The following is a 21,151-nucleotide window of genomic DNA, read 5'->3' as shown; positions in this document are numbered from 1 at the left end:
AGAACTGTAATGTTGACCACTGAAGAAAATCCACAAGTAAGCGGAACTGTGCCATTCCAGCCTGTGTTGTTCAAGGATCAGCTGTCTTTCCAGGATCCAGAGCAGGCAGCTAATATGTTCGAATGGAATGAAATTTTGGAAAGGGTTGGACTAACTGGTTGAGAAGCCAGAGTGTGACAGGGGAGGAGGAGATGGCTCTTATGAATTTGATTATTATTTTAAAAAGATGCTGGTCCTCCAGGAGGGTTTAGAAAGGCGTAGAAAATGCAGAGGAGGGTGAGGAAGGAGAAAGAGGAAGAGAGCACGGGGAGCTGACAAGTAGTTTAACAGCTGCTCCACATATCCACAAAATGACTCTGAGAAAAAATGGTTCTATTTATTTGCCGTTTCCTTCCATATATCTTCCCAACAGCATTCATCAATATCTGTCATTTCCCAGGGGGTTTAGACATGTCTAGCAATTCATTCTGCTGAATTATATTTCAATACGAGGATGGAGGGAGGCTAGATTGCAGATGTTCACTCTGACCTGTGCCCGGCGTCACTCAGACACCATCCCCTCCTGGCTCCCGGGTGCCCTCATTCACACCGACACTGCGGGCAACACTGCTTGGGGTCATGTTCATATTACCATGTTCTTATTAGGGCAGCTCTACTTAATACTTCCTTAAAAATCAATTTTAAGTTGTCACGTTAGCCTTTGGTCTGTACAGCTAGAGCTTAGAGTCAAACCATTATGGTTTTTTTTTAAATAGGAATTTTATATCCAGACGATCACCCCATGAAAGGTGCAAGAGGGAGTTGCTGTTGAGGGCTGGCTGTCATTGCAGGATGGGAGAATTTGCTGAGTGTTGGTCCATCAAAAGGCAGCAGTCAAGTACTAAAAACAATAGGAACACCGAAGCTTACTAAGCTCTGTTTCATGTATTACCTCATATGATCCAAATATCTTCTCTTATTAGAATTTGGTAATCTCAGTAGATGAGAAGAAATATTTCTTCTTTCAGAACAAGTTAAGGGAAAAGAAAAGAGGCCAGATACATTTCTCTGTAAGTGTAGATCTGAATTGTTTCCACTTAAAAATAGACCATGTGTTGGCTTTTCTGCCCTTTTGTCATTCAATGGCAGGGGTAACAGGGTGTCTCTCTGTGACTGGGGGTGAAAAGACCACTGTACTGCTGAGTCATCTTGACACATTTTCCAAAGTTACTTTTGATTAAAATCTGCGGTCGACAGTGGCAGTGGCAGCTTGAGTTGCTGCTCCACAGCCTTGCAGTTTGTCCAGGGGCTTTGATTTCCGTAGATGTGTGTTGTTCTGATATTTTTCTGCAGCCCCTAGCTCTCTCAGGGTATGGAATTAGGCTTGAGAGACTCCTCGACGTATTTGCCGTGGACCCAGTCAGTCTGGGCTTGCTCTACCAGTTAGCATCTGCTACTTGCCCTGCTTGCTACAAGCTTCCTTTTGGAGTGTCCCCCTAACTTTATCAGGTTTCCAAGGCAGTGCTACTGGTAAAGAACCTGCCTGCCAGTGCAGGAGATGTAAAGGACACCGGTTCCATCCCTGGGTTGGGAAGATCCCTGGAGGAGGGCATGGCTGATCTACTCCAGTATTCTTGCCTGGAGAATCCCATGGACAGAGGAGCCTGGCAGGCTATAGTCTACAGCATCACAAAGAGTCAGACATGAGTGAAGCAACTTAGCATGCATGCACCTTGTCACCTCATCAGGTCCACGTGGTTAGTAATGTTGCCTTGCCATTTCGTGTTTAATATAGAATGCTGCTGATAATATTCTAAGAAGTGAAATCGGGCATCTCTGGTGGGATTGAGTCTTAGCAGCAAAACAGGAGTTGACTGCTGCATTGGGAGATTAATTTGAATCAGACCTTGATACCCCATTGGCATCACGGTGCTGTGACAACCAACCTCCCCAAAAGTATGTGTTCTCTCTTCATTTGGCTTTCAGTTCCTGTCAATGGAGATCCCTGGCTAGTAGGCAGTGATGTCTTCAAGGACTTGGGGTCATGCCTACGCTTTGGACTTTTCTTGTGTGAGTCAACACACACTTTTTTTTTTCTTTCTTTTTTTAAGGCTAGAATAGCAGCTCAATATAGGAGTCAGTGAACTTCAGCCCTCCCTGGTCACAAGTCTGTTGGGTTCTCAAATTACATTTATTTATGCCATTAAGAAGAATGATTTAGCAGCACTGTCAATGCTATCTAGGTATAGTTATTCTTTTGCAGTGGGGACAAGAAATTGGAAGTCAGTCACCCATGTGAGAGGGAAGATGAAAGAGACCGTGTCTCTGTGTTGCAGCAGCCCAGCTGAAGATGAATAAAGGGAGCCTGTAATTGCCTGTGAGCACGGCAGCCACTATGATGCGGGAAGCGATGTTTAGGGCTGAGCAATGGGGCATGAAAGAGGAACATCTTGATGATGATGGAGTACACTATAGGGCGATGGCTGCTGACTCGGGGGCCCTGTCCAGGCACTGCCCACTGTCTTAGCACGGCCTTTACACTCTCTCCATTTTGAAAGTTTGGAGAGGTCTTGAAAAACTTAGTTCCTCTGACTAGTAAACGATTTGGAGGGCTTCAGTATAATTTGAGTATAATTTGTGAAAGCAGGTGCCGATGGAGTTCACTGTAGATACCTTCTTTTGGACAACAAAAGGACTCCTTCATTTTTTCCTATATAAGATATGATAGTTTTAGCTAGGCAAGGGAGGGTGTGTATGTATATGTGTATGGAAATATACATAACAAAATTTGCCATTTTAACCATTCGTACTTTACAGTATATTAAGTATATGATTATTAAGTACTTTCGTATTGTTGTGCAGCAATCACCACTATCCATCTCCAGAAATTTTTCATCAAATTGAAACTCTGTACTCATTAAACAATAATGCCTCATTCCCTGCCGCGCTCCTCCCACAGCCCTCCAGTAACCACTGTTATACTCTGTATTTCAATGAATTTGACTATTCCAGGGACCTCAAATAAGTGGAATCATATGATATGTTACCATATGTGTTCTTTTCTATCTGGCCTGTTTTACGTAGCATGTTTGAAGTTTCCTCCATGTTGTGGAATGCGTCAGTTTCTCTCCTTTCAAAGGCTAAATCATAATCCGTTGTTTTTACATGCTACATTTGGTTATCTATCCATCCATCCATCCATAGTTAGGATTGTTTTTACCTTTGGGCTAGTGTGAATAATGCTGCTTTGAACATGGGATACAAACTTCTGTTCTGAGTCCTTCCCTTCACTTTTTGTGTGTATATACCCAAAAGTGGAATTAGCAAGGGAGGTTTCAGTAGGCAGCGGGGAGGGTGAAGGGCAGGTGTGAAGTTTCTGGGGACTGCTGTGGAGCTTCAGTAGATGCTGGTGACAGCCCCAAAAAAGAAAGCTGACGGATGAGAGACGGGAGCCTGTGGCCCCGCCTGCGTGCTTGTGGCACCAGCACCGTGCCAGCTGCCCATTGTTCTTTTTGTCGCAGCTCTTGCCTCTGTAATGCTCGCCCCATTCTCCGTTCCTCCCTTCTGTGGCTCCCCCGCCCCTCACCAAAACCCTTGAGAGCAACACACGGGCCACCTGAGCTTCCCTTTCTTCCTAGTGGCTACCTCAGAGGGATAATCAAACTTTGCCAGCATTCTTATGTATAACTGAGCACCAGAAGCCATGTCTCAAGCCTGCTTTGTTCTGTAGAGTTCCTAGGTCTATTTTCCCTTTACTATCCTATTTGTGGTCAAGAGAAGTAACCCCAAATGTAAGACCATAGCCTGACTGCTAAATCTGTATTGCATTTCAGGTGATACGGAACTTACTGGAGGCTTTAAAATCTAGGCAGGTACCATTATTCTCTGATGCCAAAGTAGGTCTCCAGAGGCTATATTTAATTCTTTATATAGCCATTCTGCTGAATTTGTTGCTGACCTGATATTTTCCTACTTCAGAGGGATACTTCAAGCATACATCTTTGAAAGCATACATCTCATGTTTGAGGACATGTGTTTATGGAGGTCTTGCTTCTTGTTTTGGGGTTTTTTTTTTTTTGAAATTCAGGATGAAAACAAAGGAAAACTCATGCCAGGAAAAAGACCATATGTAACCTAGATAGAACCAAGGTACAATCTGAGTCTTAGTACTTGTTTTTGTACATAATCTTAAAAGGCTTCAGATCTTTCTACTCTGTTGAGTAAAGACCCTGTCACCCCTGAAACAGTGACAATAATCAGCATAAAAACTCCATTCCAATAACCCATACCTCTGTAGTTGAAGCTTGACAAATTCTTGTTTCACTCTGACCAACAGATTTCAGCTTTAATATGGACCTCTCTTTATTGCCTCTAAATTTCTAGTTATGTCAGTAGGCAGTACCTAATAAAGGTTTTAATAGGCATACTGGAATTTTAGCAATGTGTTTCCAAAAAACACAAAGCTGATCAAAGTTCCAGTTGTAACAACAAGCTTGATGCAGCATTCAAACAGAGCAGCCAGATTGCCAGGCAAGCTCACCTCTCCTACAACAGAGTGGGGATGGTATTACCCATTAATTTCCACCCTGTGCAGCTGAATAATGCATTGACAGATGCTAATTTTCTTAAATCGTAGGCAGCAAATGATGCATGAATACAGCAGCAACACACTTTTCAGAGGCTCTTGGTAGTCATCAGAAAGAAAATTTGTATAAAGTTTGATGTAATCACTACCAACTATGGCACAATGTTGATGCCTTCTAATGACTGCCTTAAATCCATCTGTTGTCCTCTTTTCCCTATTAACACTAATGGGGGTCCAGGCAGGAATAAAATATCCCATGTGTTGTGCTATCAGACCCTCCAATTTGTAACATTCGTATGATTCCTAGGATGAGACTAGGAATAACACCTAAAATCGTACCTATGACAGGATAATAAACATTATGTAAATGCTTCCTAATTTAATTATTTGTTCCAGTGGATTAACAAAATTTTACTTCTTGCTCACCTTGCTATCCCTCATGTGTTGCATATCTCTTTGTGCTTATTTTTTTAAGTTTATTGAATGTTCATTATATGATGTGTTTTCTTTTTTTTAGAACCACCCTATAAGTTTACCCCTGTTTTACAGCTGAGGAACCTGAGGCATGGAGAAGGTCATGAATAAGTGATGGAATCAGTTTGGGGGGTCAGAATGGGCAGTCAGCATTTTTGTATGTAAAAAATTATTGTCTTGCCATAAAATATGAATTCTCACATATTTAATGTGGTATGTGCATGCATGCTCAGTTGTGACCGACTCTGCGAACCCATGGGTTGAAGCCCACCAGGATCCTCTGTCCCTGGAATTTTTCAGGCAAGAATACTGGAGTGGGTTGCCATTTCCTCCTGCAGAAGATCTTCCTGACCCAGGGATCGAACCTGTGTCTCCTGTGTCTCCTGCGTTGGCAGGTGGATTCTTCACCACTGTACCACCTGGGAAGTCCATTTAATATGTTAATAGATTTCAATTTATTTCAATAGTTAATATATTTCAATATATTAATAATATTTCAATTGTTATTATTATCAATAGTTATTAACCAGTGAGTGCTTGTGAAGTGCGTGCTTAAAGAAAGATATGGGGGTTCCTTTATAAGGAACAGACCTGCTGGGGAGAACACCAGGCACAATGTTACTCCTGCTGCAGGGTTACCAGCCACACGGGCCACAGTCCTCATGAATCTTGGAGGGATGAAGCTGCAGTCCTCATACATTTCCGTAGAGGAAAATCTACGGTTTGGTTACTGTCTTTTCATTGCCTTCATGTGTTTTTTGGGAAAGAAGTGTCCACTTGTTCTTTCATCATTCAACAAATATTTAATGAGTACCTGCTATGACCAATTACTGTGCTACAGCAAAATATCAGACATGGTCTCTGTTTTTACTGAGCTTCATCACTATGTGACTATCCATGCCCATCCTAACATAAAGGTGTGTATCTTATGTGTTGATAATTAGTCTAATCCGTGTACTGAAGAAGTAATACAGTGTGAGTTGGTTCAGCTGTTTGACTTTTAAAGACATGCACATATATATGAGTTCAAGGTCGATGTAAATTGCTCATTGAACCTACACTGACATTAATGTCCTGCTTTATGCAAATGGATACCATCATCTGTCCTGTGGACACAGCTGGATGAACACCAGTAGCTTCAGAGGCAGAGAAGCTGGGAGAAAAGGGCACCGGCCCCATTTCACCTTGAAAGACTTCCAGCTCCTCCTTTTGTCGGTCATGATCTTCGTAGACACTTTCCTAGTGCATTCCTATATCACTTTCCAATTAGCTGTTTTAAAAGTACATTTCTAAATGCACATGTTCATTTCTACGATGCTGAGGGTGCTTCGCATGTTTATATATATATCCTCAACTCCTCAGCATAGTAACAAGACCCTTCCTCTTGCCCTACAAATTCTGGAGATGAAGAGACTCACCTGGGCTTATGTGGGAACTTCAGACCACAACTTAAAACTGAATCTCCCGACTTGAAACAATCTGCTTCCGGCTGCTATACAGTATAATTATAACATATGGCTGAAACGGTATATAAGGATTTCTACAGAAGCACTGCTATTCTACCCACTACTCATACTGCCTTCTTTTTATCCCCAACAGGCAGGTATCTCCTTCCAAACCCAGCTGCCGGGCAAGCCTGGGCGACCTCTGCGGAGACGTCCAACCTCGTGCGCATGCGCAGCCAGGCCCTTGGCCAGTCGGCGCCGTCGCTCACCGCCAGCCTGGTGAGTGTCCTCGGGCTCTGTCCACCCTTGGTTAGGTTTGCTGCGTCTCACCACCGACGTAGGGACATCTACATTTATTGAGTTTATTGTACTAGATTTGAACTTAAAACTACATTTAATGTTAAGCACAGATTTGACACTGAAATTTTTTGTTTCCAGCGTGCTGGGTTTTCCCAGATTCTCTCCTTCAACCTAAATTGGAATATTTTTGTAAACTTAACTCCGTCTCAACTTTTCCCTCGAAAGAAATGAAAATGGTTCTAAGCTTTTTTTTAAAACAACTTACTTGAAAATGATTTCAAACTTACAGGAAAGTTGCACGAATGAGACAAATACACACAGCGCCAGCTGGTCCTTGGCCTGGGTTTGAGTATTAACTCCTGCCTGTTTGCTGTGCTGTTTTCTCTCTCTGTGTATATGCATATACACTCACATATAATGTTTTGAACTCTTTGAGAATAGGTTATATATATCATGGCCTTTTGTTATCACAGGTAACTACATTAAATTTATGCATGAAAGAAGTCTTTTATCTGCTCCGCCATCTGTATTTCATTTTTATCAATTGGCCCAATAATGTCCTCTCTAGTATTTTCCCTCCTTCAGTAGAGGGTCCAGTCTGGGGTCATGTATTGTATTTAATTATCCTTTAATCTGGAAACTCTCCCCAGTGTTTCTTTGCCTTTTATGATGCTGACAGTTTTGAAGACTAAGTGACTTCCCCACCCCATTTTTTGAAGGAATATTCCTCATATGACAATGGCCTGGTATGTCTGATGTTTTCTTACAGTGAGGTTTGGGTTTTGCATTCCAGCCCAAAATGTGACATTGGTGATGCTGTGGCCTTTCAGGTCCTGCCATGGGCAGGTGATGATATGTCCATCTGCCCATTATTATGATGGTAATTTTTTTCACCCAGACAAGGCATTGGCCAGTTTCTCCACATAGTTAGAACTTTTCTCTTTACAGTCAGTAAGCCTTTGGCAGGGAGACACTTTGAAGCCATCTAAGCATGTTTCTTCTTATCAAAAATTTCCTTTGGATTCCATATTCATTGGTGATTCTTGCCTGGCTCCTTCTCTTCTGGAATCATTGAAAATGGTTATTATTTTCAGCTCCAGCACTCTCTCTACACCTACAGGTTGGTACATGGCATAAATATTTATGCATCTGTTAGCAGCATGGGTTCCAACATTCCTTAAAAAAAAAAAAAGTAATATAGACTATTTTAACCATGATGCTTATGAGAATTTTGCTTTCCTGTGGGCCCATTACTTTTCAGCTTTAACCTTTGTCACAGCCTATACAGATCTATACAGGTTGCTTTTGTATTGGTGGTGGGGTTATATGGCATAGGAATAGATTTTGAAATATCCTTTACTGATGGTGATGCAAATGATATGTCAGTGCCTTATAATTTTATACACTGATAATAAATTATGTGATATATGGAAATCAGTAATGTAGAGAGATCTGATTTAGGCCTAACCTCTAATCCTGCTTTTGTTGTTAGGTAGCTATATACATTTAAGTATGTTCCTTAGTTTCTTAGATTTTATTAGCTCTTCAGCAAACTGCAAGACGAAACAACCTATTAAACAGTCTCTGGAATTCAGCGTTGAAATTCACTGTTTCTAGTTCCAGAATCATAAAGATTCTGAACATACTGGATAGTTATCCCTGAAAAGTTTCTTTGAGGATATTTTATGACTTCAAAATTGACTATGGTCTTTAAATCAAAATGTATCTTTTACTTCTCAGGAAAATTTGGGGGCTTCTTTTTAAAGGTTCAGTTAAATGATGCCTTTTAGCATTTTTCCCCATCCCATCCCTGAGTTCAAAGTTACTTTTCCTTCTTGAGAAATTTTATTAAAAGGTTATTTTACTGTAAGCATTTACTTTTTAAGGAAAGAAGAAAATTCCTCACAATAAGTGATTTTATTTTTTTTAAAACAGAAGTGCTTTGAGGGCCACTACAATATTATTCTTACACATAAATAGATAATCCTGTATGTTTATTGCCAAGTAAATTCTTCTAATTAAAATAATACTGCCGCAAAGTAATGTGTCTAATACTGGTAGTTATGTACTCAGATTAGAAACTGATTGATTCATTGATAAAAACATGTCAGTTGACCTAAGATATTTGGAAATAAGATACAAAACCAAGGAGAATAGCATTCTTATCAGAGAGTCACTTATCAGCTTATTTACCCTGCAAGTATTTATAGGGTTTAGGAGCAAAGCTAGAGAAAATGTTAAAATACCATAAGAAGCAAACTTAAAATAGTACCTGGCACCTAGCAAGCCTCAAATATTAGCCAGAGTAAAAATCACATGTGGCACCAAAGCCAGATGGTGACTGACCATTTACTACTAGACAGTGAAGGTTTAAAATGTCTCCCTCATCATATCTTTTCTTCAGAGGTTTCCTTGCTTCCTAATTGTTGTCTAAGGAAAACCATTTGCAGGCTGTTTGACCATGTCTTCTGTCCCCTACCTTCTGGCATTTCATGAGCAGGAGCAGCTGGAGGAGAGCTGCCAGGCAGAGCACCGTCTTGATTTCCTCATTGTTCGGCAGCAATTTGCTCAGGTTTCTCTGCCGTGTCACTTATTTCAGAATGTCACTCAGTATACTTTCATGACTTTGCCTGTTTTTTGGTGCCCTTTGCAGAGTCATTCAAGTTAGTCTATTTCTTGGATTGGCTTATATCTAAATTATGCCGATTACACCTAACAGATTTGATAGAGAATGATGCTGAAGGAGTATTAATATATATCTATTAGACCTTTTCTTTTTCCTTTCTATCCCCCTTTTTCTTGTCTTCAAAATAAGCCTTATGTTACTGGAAGTGCATTGTACAGTAGAACATGAGAATTGTTAGTTACTCATTCGTATCCAACTTTTTGCAACCCCATGGACTGTAGCCCACCAGGCTCCTCTGTCCTTGGAATTCTCCAGGCAAGAATTCTGGCCTGGGTAGCCATTCCCTGGGGTTGAAACCGAGTCTCCTGCATTGCAGGAGGGTTCTTTACTGTCTGAGCCACCAATAGAACATGCTTCACTCTCATTCTCTCCTGGCCATGATAAGCCCCGTTGCCCTCGTCCTCAAGCTGTAAGCTGACCTTCCTTCTGACTCTTAGCGTTTATCAAGGCGCACCTTTGTTTTAGTTTTTTTGTGTTTATGCCTAATATCCCCCTGCTAGACTGCATGTTCCTTGAGGGAAGAATTCCTGTCTGATCTGACATTCTGCTCGTCACTGTTCCTAGCACAACACCTTGCATATAGGAGACATTCAGTAAATAATGTTGATGGAATGGATAATGACTGGTGGAAAGTGACAGATTCCTTAAGTTGCAAGGCTGGAGTGATGATGCGATTCTGTATGCTATCATGGGTATCTAATTAAGACCATCTATCTAAAGTATTTTTGGTTTTGCTGTCCAGCACATCTTATAATCGTGATTAGCCTCAAAGTCCATGTAATGGGCCAAATCCCATTCAGTTGTAAAGAACCCTCCTGCCAGTGTAGCAGACATAAAGGACATGGGTTCGATCCCTGGATTGGGAAGATCCCGTAAAGTAGGGCGTGGCAACCCACTCCAGTGTTCTTGCCTAGAGAATCCCACGAACAGAGGAGCCTGGAGGGCTGCCGTCTATAGAGCTGTAGAGGGTCAGACACAACGGAAGTACACCGGCACGCTATTGAAAGTTCCATGTCAGCTGCTGACAAAATACGGTGACAAAATGAAGAAATTATCACAGTCCCTATTCAAGGAAGTTTCCTTAACTTGCTGGTGAGTAGTCATGCAGTCACATTGGTTTAAGTATTTTGTTGATTCTTTCAAGAGGAAAGTTGAGACAACACATATGTTCAAGTGTGGAGAAGTGAGTAAAATCAGAGTCAACGTGGTTTATGTCTAAATGACAGGATTACACTTGATATCACAGTTTTATGTTCAGCACAACAATAGAACATGTGGGGAAAGTATAGACCCTCAATCTGAGAGGTTGTCATATGTTAGGAAGATATAAATGAAGGCTGTGGTTGGGGAGGTATGAGTTTCAGTAAATGCATGACCTAGTGTGATTTAAATGCCATAGGCAAGCTTCAAGGTAATGCTAACTACCTTCTCAAGGAGGAGATTAATTCCTAGCCGGAAGTATCTAGTTTTCCCTGGCAATGCTAAATGTAGTATGTTCCTTCTCCCAGACACATTGGGCATTTCTGATAAATGGCACATTCCAATTCATCCTAAGCAGCCTGGTAGCTGGCAGAATACATGCTCAGCCAGTGTCCGCCTGCTGGGGCACCAGCCGGGAGTGCTGATGAAATGTCAGACGTATACCTCGTATACATTAATCTGAAGAGGGGAAAACTCATTTCCCCATTTGCTTCCTCCATCTTTCTGTCCCTCCCCACACACATGGGTAGTTTATCAAAGAAGTCATAGTCGTCAAAAGCAGGGGATTTATACAGATGCTGCTTTCTGGTAAGAAAGATGGAAATTTCAGGAGGCAAAGCAGGACCCGGGGTAACTTATTTTGTCCGTAGGAAAATAAGGTTGTAAGCCCTGGTGATTAAAGTTTAGAAATGTTATATGTAACCATCATAAGAAATAGTCACTTCTTTTGTTCTTTGAAGTGGTAGATGGATGGCGGAAACAGTGAAAATTAGTTTCCAGTGTTTTCAACAGTTTTCTGTTTGATTTGAGTCATGTGGCTCATCTGTTTTTATTCTTATGAGCATCTCTGTCATATTCTTTCTTATTGAGCACTTCCTTGACCGGTCTGTTTGAAAGTCTTTCCCTCACTGCATGCCAAACACCCCACTTTTCTCAATAGCTTTATCTCCTTCCAGTATACCACATGATTTGCTTATTGTTTATCTCCTATTATTCTAATGAAAAATTCTTGAGGACAGCTAGTTTTTTCTATTTCACTGAGTGTTTCCCTGGGGCCTAGAACAGTCCTTGGCACATAATAGGTGCTCAGTGAAGGCTTGTTGAATGTAAAAGTAAATATATTTCCTTTCTTTACCTTTTAAGTGCCCTAGAACAGACTTGTTTATTTTTTGTTTTTAATCTGTAATTTACCTTTTAGGTTTATATCGTTTAGCCTAATCAAGAAGGTGTTCCTCAAGCCAGAGAGTAGTTAATTTTGGAAACTGTGTTCAGGAATTAAACTGTAATTATTCAGTTGGGCAATGAGAAGCAGAGTGTTTTAGAGATCAGCTCCAGTTTCCACCACTTATTGGCTGTGTGAGCCTCAGTTTCTTCATCTATGAGGTGAGGCTGGTGGATCTGGTTGCCTCAGAAGTTTATAATGAGGAATAAATGAGCAAATTCTTGTGCACTGCTTTGCACAGCATCTGTGACTCAAGAAGTGCTGATGTCAGCGTTCCTGGGGTTGGTAGAAAAAATATTTCTTGGGGGTTGTCAGGTGGTCTTCGCTGAAGTGGTATTCTCAGAATGGAGGAAATCAGATCCTTTGATTTGAGTAGGAATTTGACCTTTTGGCCCTTAGCTTTTTGCGTGCTTGTGAATGCTAGTGGTTAAGAACCCACCTGCCAGTGCAAGAGACAAAAGAGATGTGGGTTCAATCCCTGGGTTGGGAAGATCCCCTGGAAAAAGACACGGCAACCTGCTCCAGCATTCTTGCCTGGAGAATCCCATGGACAGAGGAGCCTGGCAGGCTACAGTCCACTGGGCTTCAAAGAGTCAGACATGACTGAAGCGAGTTAGCACAGGACAGCACAGACCAGCTTGTGGTTTCTTTCTTCCTTATTTTCACTCTAAATTCACCAACCCCACAAACTGAAAGTTTTTTTTTTTTTTTAAGAACAGTTAACTGTTTTGAGGGGTGGAAATACTTTCAAATATTGTTTTTCAATTTTTAATATTAGGTTAAGTAGTATAATTTTATGTTTCTTCAGTGGCCCTCTTTTGACACTGTATCCATTTCATTTAATGGAAAAATTATGTTTCATGATGTATTATAAATATTAAAACCAAACTATTTAAACTGTAATATATTCAGAGAGCCTTAATGAATATTCATCCTTTCCATTTGCAAAAGTGCATTATGAAGAGTCAGGGAAAATTCACTAAACGTATGCGAAAGTGCATTTTTCCTTTTAAATTCATGCAGAATGTACCGACAAAATGTCAGCATTTATTTAGGGTACAGACTTTATTTGCAGTCATTTAATATTATATCAATACTTCATTGGCCTTATAACTCAAAAACAAAAACCTGAGCCAAAGTCCAATTAGTTAACTCTGAGAGAGTGTCTGTTAAATATTGATGTAGGAACTATTTGAATGCCCTTGGGTAAATTGCTTAACAAAAGTTGTAGAATACAACGTGAATTAGCATTTCTCCTTAGACATTATGACTCAATTTAAAGGCTGCATAATATTCCAGTGTATGGATTTCTCACAATTTATTATACTATTTCCCCCTTTAGGTTATTTCCAAGTTTTATCCATTGAAAATAATGGTAATGAGCAGGCTTTTAATAAGTCTTTGTTCACCTCTGGTTGTTTTGTCAGGGTAGATTCTTCTTGGAGGGGATTAATATGGCAAATGATATGAGCATGATGTAGGTTTTCCATACTCTTGCTAAATTGTTTCTAGGAATACTGCGCAACTTTGTGCTTCCATATAGTGAGAAATCAACACATGGCTTCCCAGGTGGCTCAGTGGTAAAGAATCCACCTGCCAAGCAGGATATATGGGTTCTATCCCTGGGTTGGAAAGATCCCCTGGAAGAGGAAGTGGCAACCCACTACAGTTTTTGCCTGAAAAATCTCATGAACTTAGGAGCATGGTGGGCTACAGTCCATGGGGTTGCGAAGTCAGGCACGACTGAGCATAGACATTACAGCAACTGAGTTGAGACATTATGTCTCTTTATATTCTGGCCAGTAGTCAATAGTCCCAAAAAAACCCCACCCTGAACTTCTAAAAAAACCAAGTTTGCTGGTTTGTTAGGTGAGACATAATTACTTTTTAAAATGTATTTTTTCTTTTTAGTAAAGTTGATATGGTTTTTGTACGTGTTGAACTCTTATGCCAAGGTCCCCCCAGATAAAGCAAATATGAAATTAGGATTATCTATGTTTTCTCCTCCAACTTCTTCCTTCCATTCCCTAAAACAGCTCACCAGCCCAACTACTGGTAACCTGTATTGCTCTTGGGATATAAGAACTGCTGAGTGTGATTACAATGTATGTAGCTGAAGGCATTATTCCACAGCTCAGAGTTTTTTTCATCTGGAAAATAGTAATCTCAATTGTGAAATAGTGCCTTCAGCTGTGGACATTATAATCAAAGTCTCAGGAGTGCTTGTGTTCCAGAAGTAATACATCTCCTAGTTATTACCCTCTGAGCTAGGTTCTATTGATAGTAAAGGGATGAATTTTCGTAACTCAGGGCTGAAATAGCAGTAAGGACCCCTGAGCAGGTTCTTATAGGTCAGGCCTAATCCATGAAGATAAATCTCATTGTGGGCTCACCTGGGCCTATCCACAGAGTAACTGGTTTATCAGGAGTCTATTAATCAAAGATCGGCTTAAAAATGAACTATAAAATCCATGCTGTAATCCAACTTCTGCTTCTGTGAAAAGATACTCTCAATGTGCATCCTTACTCTAAACATGCCTGGGTGCCATGAGAATAATTAGCAGGAAACAGGTGAACGGTATTGTGATTCAGTGAATGAATGAAGAAGAACTACTAATTATTTGGAAGGTGGGAGTTTTTTTCTGAAATTGAATTCCAGTCAGAAGTAGTCACTTAAAACTTTCAGCCCCAGTTTGCTCTTCTTTACATTTTGCAGAGGTTAAAAAATATTCTTTGCTTTATATATGTGTTGTCCTTCCTGGGAAGGACAGAATGCCTGCTGGAGCGGCTCTCTGCGTGGGTGTGCCTGAACAGCCTGGTCAAGTGTGGACTTCTTATCAAAGGTGTTTGAGAGAGTCCGTGAGATGGATGGCACCAATAAATATTCTATGGGATTTACAGGGTGGAAATGCATGCTCTCTATTAATTGCTGACCATCATAGAGGGGAGCAAAGCAGATTTATAACAGCAATACCATGTGTGTGTGAAAGAGGGAGAGAGAGAGATCATAGGTTTTACTTACTACCCACTTACCCAACTGGCATACCTATCTCAGTACCTGACCAACCTGCCTATTAAGCATGATGAGATGATCCAGAGAATGGAGAGTGCTGCACTCCAGCTTTCTTATCCTCACTGTTATCTTTAGCACTGAGGGTGGTTCCTGGTATGTACTGTTTAGTACTTAGATGATGGTAGATTTTAAAGAAATGTTGAGGAGGTCTTTTCTCTTTTTTTTTGGATGCACCACATGGCTTGCAGGATCTCAGTTCCCTGACCAGGAATGAACCCAGGCCTTGGCAGTGAAAGCCCAGAATCCTAACCATTGAGCAACCAGGAAGCTCCCATAAGGAGGTCTTAATTCAACTGTTGATAGTTTCTGATGCTGGGAATGATTGAAGGCAGGAGGAGAAGGGGACGGCAGAGGATGAGATGGTTGGATGGCATCACCAACTCAATGGACATGAGTTTGGGTAGACTCCAGGAGTTGGTGATGGACAGGGAGGCCTGACGTGCTGCAGTCTGTGCGGTCGCAAAGAGTCATACATGACTGAGTGACTAAGCTGAACCGAACTGATGCTCCTGTTCTGCTTCCTGAAGCCCAGACTGGTTGAATGGTTGGGCTGTCAAGAATTTGATTGGGTTGTGTGTCTGGGGAGATGATGGTGGAGGTAAAGGTGGTGAAGTAGGCATAGCTGCCATCTTAGAAGCGTCCCTTGGTACACTGGTGGACAGGTGCCTCTCTGGTGGGCTCCTTGCCTTGACCTTTCTGGTGTCCTTTTGCCCTCGTGGTAAAATTACAGCACTTACCTTTTTGCTATCTTAGTGTGTCGAATGAATTCTACTGTTAGAAACCAAGAAACTCATAGTAATTAGACAGTGCCCTGGGATTTCTTTGGAGGGAATGATGCTGAAGCTGAAATTCCAGTACTTTGGCCACCTCATGCGAAGAGTTGACTCATTGGAAAAGACTCTGATGCTGGGAGGGATTGGGGGCAGGAGGAGAAGGGGATGACAGAGGATGAAATGGCTGGATGGCATCACTGACTCGATGAACATGAGTCTGAGTGAACTCTGGGAGACGGTGATGAACAGGGAGGCCTGGCGTGCTGCGATTCATGGGGTCGCAAAGAGTTGGACATGACTGAGCAACTGAACTGAACTGAACTTGGGGGAGGGAAGGTATTGGGATGTAACATTTCCTTTCTTGGGAGAAGTGAAAAATTATTATATTAATTCATGGACTTCTTAGGAAGGTCCTAGTTATTGTGGTTTTGGAAAATCTGACATACTTCAGTATCTTTCCTACCTTATTTTTCTAGAATACTTGGCTGGTTAGCTAAGAATTAGCAGTATTGACAATTATACTTATTCCTAGTTTATTGGCACCCACAGTATCAATCTGTGGCACTGGATTCTGAATCAGTGTATTCTTTATTATGCTCATTAATCAGTTAATTGATTATTAGTGGAGTCTCTATTATACAGCTGGTATTAAAACCTATATAGAAAAGATGTCACACATGGTCTTGAGTTTTAAGCAACTTCTAATATAGTTGAAATGAGGCTTCTGAGAAATTAGAAAACAAAGTAGAAGATTACCGGCTGGAGAGTTTGCAGTGTATTCCTAGACTTTCAGGAATGATATGGGCTGCAGGTCCTAGAAGGTTTTGGTTGGGCAAGCTTCAGGGCATATTGGAGCTACGTACAAAGTAGAATGAAGTGAGGAGTGGTAGATAAAGTGAGCAATGTGTCATGGACAGTGATTTTTAACATGGACAGTTTCTTCTTAATGTGATGTTTCTAGCGTGGGTAGGGAGGCAAAGGACCGCATGAAAAGCTGGAAACTCATGGGTATCTGTGATAGAAGGATTTCTAATTTAATCTGAACTGTAGGAGGTCACCAGGATTTGTACCATCTTTTAGTGGGAGAAATGTCTGCATGAAGTAGCTCGGGAGCCTTCAAAGACCCCATCAAGTGATACATTTTCCCTTAGGAAGTTTCTTGGGTGGAAAAGCTGTTACCTTCAAGCACTTTAGTCATAAGGAAATAGTCTTTGTATTTGTTAGGTTCATTGACTGGATGTTAATAATGGCTTAAGGGATTATGAGGTCTTTTCTTTGTGATTTGGCATACTAGTGGGGATTTAGTTTTTAAGAGTAGAGCCATGTGACAGGTCCAGCTTAGCTATTTGTGATATAATAAATACATTATTTTATTGTTCAGGGCAGATCAACCTCCATTTAAAGAAAACACTTAAAGAACACGTACCAATAAAATTGTGCTGAAAAATTAAAAAAAAAAAAACTAGGAATAAACCTGATCAAGGAACTGAAAGACTTACATACTGAGAACTACAAAACATTAATAGAGGAAACAAAACAGGATTCAGTGAAATGGAAAGATAACCTAGGCTCTTGGGTTAGAAGAATTAATGTTGTTAAAATGGCAGTATTACCCAGAGCAATCCATAGATTTAATGTGATCCCAATCAAATTACCCATGACATTTTTCACTAGAACAAATAATCCAAAAATTTACATGGAGCCATAAGAGATCCATATTTGTGAGGGTGGGATGATTTGAGAGTATAGGATTGAAACACGTGTATTGCCATATGTGAAACAGATCTCCAGTCCAGGTTAGATGCATGAGGCAGGGTGCTCAGGGACAACCCTGAGGGATGGGATGGGAAGGGAGGTGGGAGGGGGGTTCAGGATGGGGGACACATGTATACCCATGACTGACTCATGTCAATGTATGGCAAAAACCACTATAATATTGTAAAGTAATTAGCCTCCAATTAAAATAAATTAATTAATTTTTAAAAAGAGATCATATTTGGCAGAGAAATTTGAGGGGTGGGGGGAAACAGGAGATAAAACTCTCCAAGACATCAAACGATACTACAAAGCTACAGTTATCAAAACAGTGTGGCACTGGTACAAAATCAGGCATATGAATCAATGGAACAGAATAGACAGCCCAGAAATAAACCAACACACCTATGGTCAATTAATCTATGACAAAGGAGGCAATAATATACTGTAAGAAAAAGATGGTCTCTTCAACAAAGGGTGATGGGGAAGTTCAGTTCAGTTCAGCTCAGTTGCTCAGTCATGTCTGACTCTTTGTGACCCCATGAATCGCAGCACGCCAGGCTTCCCTGTCCATCACCAACTCCTGGAGTTCAATCAGACTCACGTCCATCGAGTCAGTGATGCCATCCAGCCATCTCATCCTCTGTCGTTCCCTTCTCCTCCTGCCCCCCAATCCCTCCCAGCATCAGAGCCTTTTCCAATGAGTCAACTCTTCGCATGAGGTGGCCAAAGTACTGAAGTTTCCGCTTTAGCATCATTCCTTCCAAAGAAATCCCAGGACTGATCTCCTTCAGAATGGACTGGTTGGATCTCCTTGCAGTCCAAGGGACTCTCAAGAGTCTTCTCCAACACCACGGTTCAAAAGCATCAATTCTTCGGTGCTCAGCCTTCTTCACAGTCCAACTCTCACATCCATACATGACTAATGGAAAAACCATAGCCTTGACTAGACAGACCTTAGTCAGCAAAGTAATGTCTCTGCTTTTGAATATGCTATCTACGTTGGTCATAACTTTTCTTCCAAGGAGTAAGCGTCTTTTAATTTCATGGCTGCAATCACCATCTGCAGTGATTTTGGAGCCCAAAAAAATAAAGTCTGACACTGTTTCCACTGTTTCCCCATCTATTTCCACATTAAATCAGTGCAGTTAGAACACACTTCACACCATGCACAAAAATAAACTCAAAATGGCTTAAAGACTTAAGCATAAGACATGACACCATAAAGGCCTAGAAGAGTGCATAGGCAAAACATTCTCTGGTATAAATCGTACCAGTGTTTTCTTAGGTCAGCCTCCCAAGGCAGTAGAAATAAAAACAAAACTAAGCAAATGTTACCTAATCAAACTTACACTGCAACGAGATCAAAACCAGTCAATCCTAAAGGAAATCAACCCTGAATATTCACTGGAAGGACTGATGCTGGAGATGAAGCTCCGACACTTTGGCCACCTGATATGAAGAGCTAACTCATTGGAAAAGACCCTGATGCTGGGAAGGATTGAGGACAGGAGGAGAAGGGGGTGACAGAGGATGAGATGGTTAGATGGCATCATTGATGATGAATTTAACTATTCGTTGAACACGAATTTGAGCAAACTCTGGGAAACAGTGAAGGACAGGGAAGCCTGGCATGTTGCAGTCCATGGGGTTGCAAAGAGTTGGACATGACTTAGTGACTGAACAATATCAGCAGAGACCATCGTACTAAGCAAAGTAAGTCAGACAGAGAAAGACAGATGCCATATGATATCACCTGTATGTGTAATCTAAAATAGGGCACAAACGAACCTATGTACAAAACAGAAACAGACTCGCAGACACAGAGAACAAACTCATGGTTGCTAAGGAGGCCGGGAGAGGAATAAACGGGGAGTTTGGTGTTGATAGAGGCAAACCATTAATTTAGAATGGATAAACAACCGGGTCCTACTGTGGCTAGCACAGGGAACTGTATTCAATACCCCGTGATAAATCATAATGGAAACCAATATAAAAAAGAATGTATGTGTGTATATAACTGAGTCATTTTGCTGCACAGCAGAGATTGATACGATGTTGTAAATCAACTATACTTCAATTGAAGAAAGAAAGAATGGGTTCTGGGTAGCAGACAGCATGTTTACAAATCTCTGAAAAGACAAAAAAGCTCTAGCTTCAGTTTTGGTAATCCTGACCTCAGAGTAGGACTGATTGTCATTCTAAGCCCTGGTGCTCCTGCAGTTTGGCTTCCTTAGATCCCTAACTTCTGTTTCTTCTTTCTTTTACCTGTGAGCTTTCCTTTTTAATATATTAACAAAGTATTTCTTTAATAGGAAATTTTTAGTGTCTATATAAAATTTAATATGTATAGAAGATTTTGGGTATGTATATATGCTTCTTCTAGAACTCCTGTGAAATCTCTTCATTACATGAAACCTATTTGATTTTCTCTCATTGTAGATGCCTCCTGCTTAACTTATATAGGTGCTAAGTTAAGTAGGTTTCTTTCCTAGTTTGCTTAAGTGTAACTCATTTGCTTTTTTTTTTTTTCTTTTTTGATCCTATACATGAGCAGTGGTGTTTTAGTCTGTAAATAATATGAACCAGTCATATCGTTTTGTCTCCCTTTGTACATGGCTCTGATCAAAAAACCATTAAGAAACTTCTACACTTTTCCCATTTGCTGGAACATCCATCCCCTTGAGAGATTCACCTGATGGAGGGTCAGGGGGTTTCTCATCTTCAAGTGCGTCTAAATTTGGGCTAGATAACCAGGGCAGGAATGAACCACCTGTCATTCCCCAAAGGGTATTAGATTCCTCATCTCATGCCCTTCCTTGTTCTAGAAAGAAAATACCTCTCTATGCACCTCCCTTCTTTCTGCCAGGGCAATACCTGTCTGTACCTTAGCATATGCACTTCCTCTTCCAGGAAGCCTTCCCTGATGTCTCTCCACACCCTCACATTAATTCTCCTTTGAATTGTACATGTCCAAACCAAAGCGTTTATCACATGAAACTGTAAGGGTCTCTCTGCTTGCCTTCTCCCACTCCCCTCCTCATCTCCAAATGGTCTGATTGCCTAAAGAGCCCAGGAAAATGACCTATAGCTGATAAAGACATGAGCCTAAAATATTTCATTTGATGGGCTATTAAAAATGACACTAGGTAAAATATGGGTTTATATTAGGTTTTGCCCATAGGACCTCTCTACATTTTAATTGACCTTTGAGAGCCTTGCTTCTGAAAATAAATCCTGAAACTGGAAAATTTTATGGATGCAATAGACCTTGGGTCAGCCCTTTCCCCTTGCCCAGAGAGAGTGTGTACTTCGGTGGTCTTTATCTAAATTGTGATCAGTTTTTACAAGCGCTTGATTTAGAACTTAATTACTGTAGGCAGTTTAGAGTCGTATTTAAGAGCGTGGACTTCAGAAGCCAGGCTGCTGGGGTTGGCATCTGGACTGTACCACCTTGACCATGGAACACAACTGTTCTGTGCCTCTGAAAAAGAGGAATATTCGTGGTACCTATTTTAGTGTGGTTGTTGCTAGAATCAAGTGAGATGGTATATATTAAGGTCCTTGGAACACACAGGAACTGAGTAACAGTATTAATTGTTGTTGCCATCTTGTCCAAGAGTAGAAAACTGATGTGTTCATTTAAACCAGGAAATTTG

At 40.9% G+C, this 21,151-nt stretch overlaps 1 protein-coding gene across 4 annotated transcripts in view; it reads left to right on the top strand.

Annotated features, from left to right (window-relative positions):
• The window catches only part of MAST4 (microtubule associated serine/threonine kinase family member 4), a 618,638-nt gene that overhangs the window by 201,899 nt on the left and 395,588 nt on the right, over positions 1 to 21,151 (top strand). For all 4 annotated transcript variants that reach the window (XM_069556213.1, XM_069556212.1, XM_069556211.1 and 1 more), the window contains exon 3: positions 6,638 to 6,762. In XM_069556213.1, coding sequence (XP_069412314.1) covers positions 6,638 to 6,762 — 125 coding nt within the window. The remainder of the gene's footprint in view (positions 1 to 6,637; positions 6,763 to 21,151) is intronic.

This window comes from Ovis canadensis, chromosome 16 (genome assembly GCF_042477335.2).
Source record: "Ovis canadensis isolate MfBH-ARS-UI-01 breed Bighorn chromosome 16, ARS-UI_OviCan_v2, whole genome shotgun sequence".
Lineage (NCBI taxonomy): Eukaryota > Metazoa > Chordata > Mammalia > Artiodactyla > Bovidae > Ovis > Ovis canadensis.
Note: the sequence above shows the minus strand (reverse complement) of the source record. Positions and strands in the feature narration are given on the sequence as shown.